The sequence below is a fragment of the Apis florea genome, unplaced genomic scaffold, assembly GCF_048593485.1.
Source record: "Apis florea isolate Af1SG1 unplaced genomic scaffold, ASM4859348v1 contig_2350_pilon, whole genome shotgun sequence".
NCBI lineage: Eukaryota > Metazoa > Arthropoda > Insecta > Hymenoptera > Apidae > Apis > Apis florea.
The window spans coordinates 1,806,230-1,815,558 of record NW_028256565.1 but is presented as its reverse complement, the minus strand read 5'-3'; the positions used below and the strand labels follow the sequence as shown (position 1 = coordinate 1,815,558).

Here is a 9,329-nt window from a genome sequence, read left to right as displayed (position 1 = left end):
TAATTATTTTATTTTAATTATTTTAATATATAATAATTACAATTCTGATCAAAATTTCCTTTTTTAAGCTTGTAAATAATTACGTAGACTAGTCATGCGTAATCATACGCGGGTTAATTTGATAACATTCGACACAAGCTGGGCACCAACATCCTACGAGTGTAATACTCTTATAATGCTCGTGATATGGAACAAAGACATTTCAGCATCAGCATCAGAAATGGTTTCTAAAATGAATATACAGTTGAGAAGTGGGGATGTAGCGTCAAGCAAGACATTAAGCTTTGCTGATGTGGAAGTCCGAGTAAGCTAAAACTAAAAAAGAAGCTATCAGTACTTTTAATATTTAAGATTCCAATAATTTTGTTCATTTGCCAATTTTAAATACTCTTTTCATATTCTTGTGCTCACGTGCGTTATGCAAGAATTCATGCTTCTTCAAATTCTGATTGGTTTTTCTTTCTTGGCAACGGCAATTTCGAAGCCGGAAAATGATCACAAGTCGCGAGTTATTAATAAGGTTTGTTTGTAGTTTTTATGCTTCAAAATATTTAGATATCTTTACAATAAAAGACTTTTATCTTCAGTTATTTAAAAATAAAAACGATTTCTTTGATAATAATATACAAATTTTATATACATAACCTTATGTTAAAATAATTTTATATATATAATATATACTTTTTTTTATAATATTTCCTTTTTTATATTAAAATTTATTAAGATAAATAACATATATATCGTGAATAAATTTTTAATTCAAATAATTATGCATTTATTTATACACATTTTTTTTCACATTTTTCTAAATAAAATTTATTTTAGGAACCAAACAATGAAGAACATTATGTCAATTCTCAACATAATCCTGCCTATGATCATGAAGTTTTTTTAGGTGAAGAAGCAAAAACTTTTGATCAGCTTACTCCTGAAGAAAGTACAAGAAGATTAGGAATAATAGTTGATAAAATAGATAAAGATAATGATGGCTATGTTACTGGAGAAGAACTTAAAGATTGGATATTATATTCTCAACGGCGTTACATACGGAACAATATTGAACATCAATGGAAATCTCATAATCCTGAAGAAAAAGAGAAACTTCCATGGACAGAATACTTAGCAATGGTTTATGGAGATATGGATGAACAGGAAGCAGAGAATCATGAAAAATCTAAAGATAATACTTTTTCATATGCTGCTATGCTTAAAAAAGATCGCAGACGTTGGACAGCTGCAGATTTAGATGGTGATGATGCTCTTACAAAAGAAGAGTTTGCTGCTTTCCTTCATGTAGAGGAAGCTGATCATACAAAGGATATTGTAGTATTAGAAACCATGGAAGATATTGATAAAGATGGTGATGGCAAAATATCTCTTTCAGAATATATTGGTATTTTTATTTCTCTTTATATAAGTATATATTATATTTATATAAGTATATAGTATTTTTCTATATATAAGTATATTTATTTTATATAAGTATTTATTGGAGATTATTTAAAATCAATCTTTTATTAAATAATTTAATATTTTTTTTTTTTATTATAGGTGATGTATATGATGGGGCAGAAGGTGAAGAAGAACCAGAGTGGGTAAAAAATGAAAAAGAGCAATTTTCTATGTATCGTGATAAAGATGGTGATGGTTTCTTAGATTTGGAAGAGGTGATATATATTTTTTTGCATATAAAATGCGATATATTATTATTTATTTATCTATTAAAGTGCAATCAATTTTTATCTAATTAATTATTTTGATTTAGGTTAAAACGTGGATTATTCCAGCTGATTTTGATCATGCAGAGGCAGAATCTCGTCATCTTATATTTGAAGCAGATACAGATGCAGATCAAAAACTTACTAAAGATGAAATATTGAAAAAATACGATATTTTTGTTGGTTCTCAAGCAACTGATTTCGGTGAAGCATTAACCAGACATGATGAATTCTAATATCGTACATAATTTTCAAATAATACTCTTAGAAATAAACAAAATAAGATAATTGAAACATGAAGAACATTTATAAAGCATTTATTAGAGATATTTATCTTTACTAATAGATTAAGAATCAGAAATGGCTAATTTTTACTTACCTCATTGTAAACAAAAAAATCATTACATGAAAATGTAAATATATATTAATCATTGTAATAAATTTCAAATATTTTAAATATTGTCTCTCTTATTAAAATATAATTATTTATTATAATAATAATAATAATATAATTATTAATTTATATTCTAGTATACTATTTCTACATACATGATGCTAATTGTGATTTCCTCTTTATTCTTTATCTAGTTCAATATGATACTATACAATGAATATCTGATAGCTGATACATCACTATGATAATGGCTAATTTTATCAGATAAGCTATATAAATTGTTGAAAATGATATAATAAAATGAAGTGATTAAAGTAAAATACTGAATATATCAAAATGATGAAAATTTATTTTTCTATATTTTTAATTATTTATAAAGGATATGTATTATCAGGTAATGATATTTGAAATATTAAATTTTTGCAATTCTATAAAAGAATTAGAAAAGAATAGTAAAATGACATTTATTATATATTTTGTAGTTAATGGACAAAATTGCTTTGAATATACATGGATAGCTCCAATATTTGCTGAAAATTCTGACAAGTATAATTGTTCATCAATCAAAAATAATCCTTGCATCTCTCCCATAATTTATACAGGTAAAATTATTTTTCATTTTAAACCTAACTTTTATATAAAATAATAATAATAATAATATATTTTTATTTATATTAATAGTACTTATTTCAAATTTATATATATATTTTTAATTAATAACTACTATATATAATAATACTATATATAATAGCATAAAATTATTAATATAACAACACACATAATAATTATTAATTTTATTTTAGAAAAACCACCAGATACAAATGAATTGTGGGAAACAAAACAAAGATTATGTTCTATAATATCTGGCAATGTTTGTATAAAATATACTTTTTACTTTAATAACAACAGTGAGTATATTGTAGTTCTATAAAAATTTGTATTAAAAAATACAATACTTTATAAAGATAAAGATAAAAATAATTGCAGTTGTTAATACATCATTGTTTTGTGGAAGAGCAATAGAAGATAATATAATACCTATCACATCAGGATGTTATGAACAACAAGTAAGTAATTTTAAATTTATTATTTTATTATATATAAAATATATATAATTATAAATAATATAATTTGTTTAAAAAAACAATGACACAACTATAAAATTTTTAGATTAATAGTGTCATTAATCTAAGAAATATTTAATTTGTAATATAAAATTTAATTTAATATAATAATTACATATATAATTATTAGTTTTATTTTTTTTTCAGCAATTTAATAATATTGTAATAATATTTAAACATATTCTTTTACAATTAATGCAATTGAAAAATAATTATGTTTTATTTTTAATATCATTATCTTTTTTAATTTTTCATGGTAAATGTAATAAAATGATATTAGTTTTTTTTAAGAATAATATTTTTAAAGTTGTGTAATTGTTACTTTAGATTATCTCAATGATATAATAACTTTTGTCTAAATTTATTTTATTTTATATAAAACTTTTATATACTAATATTTTTGTAGATTAATGGTTACGTACTTGAAATGTGTGCTTGTGAAGCTAGACAAGGAAAACCTTGTAACACATCAGTAACAATAAAATATTCTATTATTTTAATAAATACAATGTTATTACTTATATTTATAAGATTATTATAAAATATTTATAAGGTTAATTTAATTTTTATAATTATAATATATATTTAATTATTATAATATATATTTATATATTATATATTATAAATTTTTATTATAATAATTTATAAATATACATTATAATAAATATCATTATATTTAAATATTTTAATATCATATTCTTTATAAGTATTTGTAATAAAATGGAAGATACATGAATAAAATTTTATAATTTATCAACAATTTGAATTTTTCTGCACAAAGATAATTATTTTTTCTTGTCAGTTTTCGATTATAATAGTCAATATTTCAAATTTATTAGAATCAAAAACATCTAAGATAATATAAATTTTATAGAACAAATATAGACAAGAAAAAAATAAAAAATTAATTAATTTATGATTTCGCTATATTGTAGCTTGTATTATATAGAATATTAAATTCAAAACTATACCTGTCTTAATCTTTAATGTAAAATATATATATATATATTACATTCTCAACTTTATTATATATCTCTGAAATGACAACTGCTAAACATAATATATGATGTGAGATATAGCAATAGATTTAAATTTTATAACAAAATATTTATTCTATTTCTTATTCGTAATTTTATATTGAAATTTAGTTTCAATTCCAATTATTATTAATTTTATTTTAAATCAAATTGGTAACAATTGAGAATAATACGAAAATAGTAAAGAAAGAGTTCTATTTTATATCTCTTATATATATATATATCTCAAGGCAAGGAAAAAAATGCATTGAATGTTGGGTCTATATTATACTTTGTCTATGTATAAAGTCAATAAATATCAAATAATAAGATTATATAGTTATTTATAACTTTATCATCAATTGCAAATTAAAAAATAATATTGATAACTTGTATTTTAACAATAAATGTTATGATTGTATTATTTCTTAATAAAACTATGTAGTAAAATAACAGTAAAAATAACTAAAGTATTAAAATTATAAAATTATTATATAATTATGAATTTAATTATTTTCAGCGAAATAAATAACAAAATATAATATAAAGAAAGTAAAAGTTTCTTAATGAAAATTATTTTCAGATTCTATATATCGAAGCCATAACGATTCAGTAATTGAACATATCCGTTTATCTAGGAACTTTTCATAACAATATTATATACATGGTTGTATGTATACAGAAAGAAAACTATTTATATGATCCGTTTATGAATCTGCTGGTAGTGCGGACCACGAAATACAGTGACTGATTTTGTATTAACCGCATGGTATATACTTTAAAATTGTATATGTCACTTGCATATAATATTTTGTTTGCAATATGTTAAGAAACCATTTATTTTGAGTATAATGTAAATGGATATACTTGCCAACAAATGTAAGCATTATATCGTTATATTTTAACATGATTTTACGAAATAAAAACTTTTGCTTTAGGTTATTGAATTATTTAAAATCATTTCATTTGATTATTAATAATTTAAATTAAATTTTTTTTGTTTCCTTCTAGATATTTTCGTCTTATGTATATTTCTTCCTTTGTATGCAATGTACAAACGATTTTAAGTTATTCATTTTTATCTTTTTTTTTTTTTTTAAAGAAAAATAAAATTCAATTTATCACATATAATTTCCTTTTTTGACAAAATAAAGAAAGTTTATGCTTAATAAAATAATTTTGCTATAATATTTTATCTTTTTTTTACTATTTATCTGTATATATTTCAAATAATGTTTTCTTTTTTTTTTTTTAAAGAAACATCACAATATGGCAGAACAACAACAGTCATCTTCTGGCTTTAAACGTATGTCTTTAGATAAAATCATAGAAGCTATGACTTCAGACTTAGAAAGTTCTAATGGTCATTACGTTCAATTTGGTGTAAATTCACAACAAACTACATCTCATAATTGGGGAAATTATTCTTCAAATCAAACAAGACATTATATTACTAGTCAATCTCCTCATTCTAATTTACCCACAATGCAATCCATGTCTCCAATGGGTGCTCCTCTTTATATGCAAGATATATCTAATTATGATTCTCCAACAGATTCAATCTATTTTCCATCCCAAACAGGAGTAAATCATTTAGGTATAAATGAAAATAATGATTTAATTGGTACTATAGATGTTGGAGGAGGCAATTATATTAATGTGATTTATGGAAATGCTTCACAAATTATGGCAGAACAATGTCAACTATCAAATATATCTTATAGAAATCAAAATATGATTGATCGAGAATATGGTCTTTTTAATGATCAACATATGAATATACCACCTGAATTACCAACTCAAAATTTTAATGGAAAACAATTAATTGAAAATTTAGTTGGTAATTGGGTACCAAATCAATCTGGAACATATAGTCCTTTTGGTGGATCTTCAAATGTAACTTCAGTAGTACAATCAAATGTAGATATTAGAGATCCTGAAGAATTACCTAGAAATTCAACTGATTCTCAACACAAAAAACCTCGTGCTGTAGCAGAAGTAAAACCTATGCGGCCTTCTTATTCTGATGTTCTAACAAAATCTGCTCCAACACCTCCATCACCTTTAACAATTCAATCTATAAAACCTAAAACAGAATCTGTAAATAAAAAAATCTCTAATAAAAATTCAAAGAATAAATCTAAATCTACAACATTAAAGAGACAAAATTCATCTGGAAGTGATGATCATAATTCTCCAAAAATGCAAATACCACGAAAAATTCTAGAAAAAAATAATTCGAATCTTCCAAGACGTTGGGTATCATTAGATAATCTTGGTTCAACAACTGAAACTCATGAAATAAATACTTTTGATAGATCAAATCAATTTGAAAAAAAAAAAGTTTCTAAAATGTCTAAAAAAATAGAAAAAGGAGAAACACTTAATAATTCAAAAATTCAAAATAATAATCCCAAATCTACTGGAAATATTCTTAAACGTCCTATTCAAATAAATAATAATTTAAACATAATAAATGCTTCCAGTCAAACTATTTCTCCTGAAAAAATAGAAAAAAATCAACAAATTGTAAATAAAATGAATAAAGAAGAAAAAAAAGCAACCAAAGAAAAAAACTCAAAACGTTTTCAGACTGAAAAAACACAACAAATCAAAAAAGCTCAAAGAAATCGAAGAAGAGAAAATAAAGAATCACCAGTCAAAGATTTGTATAAAAATCTAAATAAATATGCCAGTCATTGGATTAAAATTGGTTTAAAAATATTTCATTGGTTGCTACATTTAGTATCTGATGTAGTTAGTATGAGCGCTAATCTTATGATTTTACTGTAAGTAATACAAAATATTATATTTTATATTTATATTTCTGTATTTACTATTTTAATATATTTTATATAATTTGAGTAATCAGATCATATATATTTACATTATAGTGCAAAATGTGGATGGTATCACACTATATTATATTTAAAATACTCATGGGTTTATATGGCTATAACATTTTCAAAAATTCGTATTTTAAATATTGTTGGTAAGCAATTGGATAACTGGTTTGGTAATAGTAAATTTGCATTTTGGCGTAAAATAAAAACTAAAAATGAAGAAAAAGAAGAAAATAGTAATTGGATACATGGCGGTCTTGAAGCCAATATTGCATTACCTAGTACAGGTGAAGAAGCTATGAAAAGATTATTAGCGTGTAAAGGAAAAGATCCTTATAGTATACTTGGTGTTACACCAACATGTTCAGATGATGATATTAAAAAGTATTATAAAAGGCAGGCTTTTTTGGTTCATCCAGATAAAAATAATCAGCCTGGTGCAGAAGAAGCATTCAAAATACTTGTACATGCATTTGACATAATTGGTGAACCGGTATTGTATATTTTTATATATATATATATATATATACATATATATGTTTACTATATATACTTCTGAAAAATTGATATTTTCATAATATTCATAATTCATTTTTATTATTTTCATTATAATTTTGTTGTATTTTTAATATTTTTTAGGAACGCAGACAAGCATTTGATCAAACTAGACAAGTTGAAGCAGCTTGGGGTGTATTAAGTGATTTACTTTCTCAACTTCATAGAAAGATGGAACAGGCAGCAAATACAATTAGATGTACAAATTGTGGTTTGAGGCATAAAAGAATTCCAACACAACGTCCTTGTTATGCAGCACGATTTTGTGCTCAATGTAAAATACGTCATAGTGCAAAAGAAGTAATTATCAAAAAAATATATATATATAGAAACAATATATTGAATAATTTTGTAAATTATTTTATATAAATTAACTTAGGGAGATATCTGGGCAGAGTCTCGTTTAATGGGTTTTCTTTGGCATTATTATGCCTGTATGGAAGGAGCAGTATATGATGTTACTGATTGGGCAGCTTGTCAAGCTGGTAATTTAAAACACCTAAGAGCAAATACACATAGTGTTCAGTATAGAATTGTCTTAGGTCAACGACCACCGTCACAAACGCCCAATAATAGTAAAAGGCGTCAACAAATAGATCCGAATACCAGGTACTAAAATTTTATTAAATTCATAAATATTTTATGATTTTTAATAATATATAATAAATAATTATTCACATTAAATAGTGAAGCAGACTTTGAAGACTTTTTAAATAATTTATACAATCACAGCAAAACCGGAAATTCAAGTTCACCAGATCAAAGTTCTTTTAGAGGAGACTGTAAGCGACGTAAAACTAAACGCAAGAAGTAAAAAATATGGCAAGTTACTTCCTAATCTTTTAGCATTCGTCATGTATAATTATACAGTAATATATATAGTACCATAATGAATTCTTATATTCTTTCCTTCATATAAATATAAATAATATTCATTAACTCTAGCACAACATTGAAATCATATTAGAATGAACTTAAAAAAAGAATATTTACATAATTTTTGTTACCAAAAATATTTTTTTATTTATTGCAATGAAAATTTATTTCTAACAAATGTATATATTTATACAAAAATGCAATTGCAAATTACAATTTATTTAATAACTAGATAACATTTGTTTAATGTTAGAAAAATTGTTTAAAACAAATATTTTAATTATTAATTTATATATGAAATCAACTTATACTATCTTAAGATTAATAAAATATACATATTTAATGTATGTTAAAATATAAAAAATTGCAATCCTACTAAAATGTTAAAATGTATTATGAATTAAAATTTCAAAAGTAAGGATTAATTTTTAATCCATATGAAATAATAACCCTATATACAAATCATTTTCACAATCATTATATTTATAAATATAGAATTTATCAATTGTAGATTATATTAAGAAAAACAAAAATATATAAAAAATAATAATTTCAATTCTTATGAAAATATAAATAATCTTTCAATTCAACTGAAATATAATACTCAAATATTATATTAATGTTATACCATTTTAATATAGTATGCAAAATATAGTTACAGTAAGTTATTTCAATAATTTTTGAAAATTTAAAGAAACTAAAAGCAATGAAAAGAATTCAAAATCTTTTTTAAATTGCTTTGAATGTTTATTTCAGTAAACTATTATTAAGCTAATATTTATAAAATGACATAACCATGTAAT

At 22.8% G+C, this 9,329-nt stretch overlaps 3 protein-coding genes across 3 annotated transcripts; all 3 read left to right on the top strand.

Moving 5' to 3' along the window:
- Positions 1–60: 60 nt before the first annotated feature.
- Positions 61–2,175, top strand: scf (Calumenin B scf). Its single transcript, XM_003696524.3, has 4 exons — positions 61–520; positions 826–1,393; positions 1,552–1,667; positions 1,766–2,175. The coding sequence occupies exons 1-4, from the start codon at positions 419–421 to the stop codon at positions 1,952–1,954; spliced, it is 975 nt and encodes a 324-aa protein (XP_003696572.1). The 5' UTR covers positions 61–418; the 3' UTR covers positions 1,955–2,175.
- Positions 2,176–2,306: 131 nt separating this feature from the next.
- On the top strand, positions 2,307–3,996 carry LOC105736393 (uncharacterized). Its single transcript, XM_012490824.2, has 5 exons — positions 2,307–2,506; positions 2,595–2,714; positions 2,916–3,020; positions 3,100–3,179; positions 3,643–3,996. The coding sequence occupies exons 1-5, from the start codon at positions 2,449–2,451 to the stop codon at positions 3,775–3,777; spliced, it is 498 nt and encodes a 165-aa protein (XP_012346278.1). The 5' UTR covers positions 2,307–2,448; the 3' UTR covers positions 3,778–3,996.
- Positions 3,997–4,835: 839 nt separating this feature from the next.
- Positions 4,836–8,544, top strand: LOC100871238 (uncharacterized). The gene is made up of 6 exons (XM_012490836.3): positions 4,836–5,131; positions 5,510–7,041; positions 7,147–7,588; positions 7,735–7,950; positions 8,030–8,259; positions 8,338–8,544. The coding sequence occupies exons 2-6, from the start codon at positions 5,522–5,524 to the stop codon at positions 8,462–8,464; spliced, it is 2,535 nt and encodes an 844-aa protein (XP_012346290.3). The 5' UTR covers positions 4,836–5,131; positions 5,510–5,521; the 3' UTR covers positions 8,465–8,544.
- The last annotated feature ends 785 nt before the right edge of the window (positions 8,545–9,329 follow it).

What these genes read in the sequence shown, in the direction of transcription:
- scf (XM_003696524.3), top strand. Translation starts at nt 419, where the DNA reads ATGCAAGAATTCATGCTTCTTCAAATTCTGATTGGTTTTTCTTTCTTG. An exon ending in AGTCGCGAGTTATTAATAAG is followed by an intron (nt 521 to 825) that starts GTTTGTTTGTAG and finishes AATTTATTTTAG; the next exon opens with GAACCAAACAATGAAGAACA. An exon ending in ATCTCTTTCAGAATATATTG is followed by an intron (nt 1,394 to 1,551) that starts GTATTTTTATTT and finishes TTTTTATTATAG; the next exon opens with GTGATGTATATGATGGGGCA.
- LOC105736393 (XM_012490824.2), top strand. Translation starts at nt 2,449, where the DNA reads ATGATGAAAATTTATTTTTCTATATTTTTAATTATTTATAAAGGATAT. An exon ending in CTCTCCCATAATTTATACAG is followed by an intron (nt 2,715 to 2,915) that starts GTAAAATTATTT and finishes ATTTTATTTTAG; the next exon opens with AAAAACCACCAGATACAAAT. An exon ending in TTTTTACTTTAATAACAACA is followed by an intron (nt 3,021 to 3,099) that starts GTGAGTATATTG and finishes AAATAATTGCAG; the next exon opens with TTGTTAATACATCATTGTTT.
- LOC100871238 (XM_012490836.3), top strand. Translation starts at nt 5,522, where the DNA reads ATGGCAGAACAACAACAGTCATCTTCTGGCTTTAAACGTATGTCTTTA. An exon ending in TTGACATAATTGGTGAACCG is followed by an intron (nt 7,589 to 7,734) that starts GTATTGTATATT and finishes AATATTTTTTAG; the next exon opens with GAACGCAGACAAGCATTTGA. An exon ending in TACGTCATAGTGCAAAAGAA is followed by an intron (nt 7,951 to 8,029) that starts GTAATTATCAAA and finishes AAATTAACTTAG; the next exon opens with GGAGATATCTGGGCAGAGTC.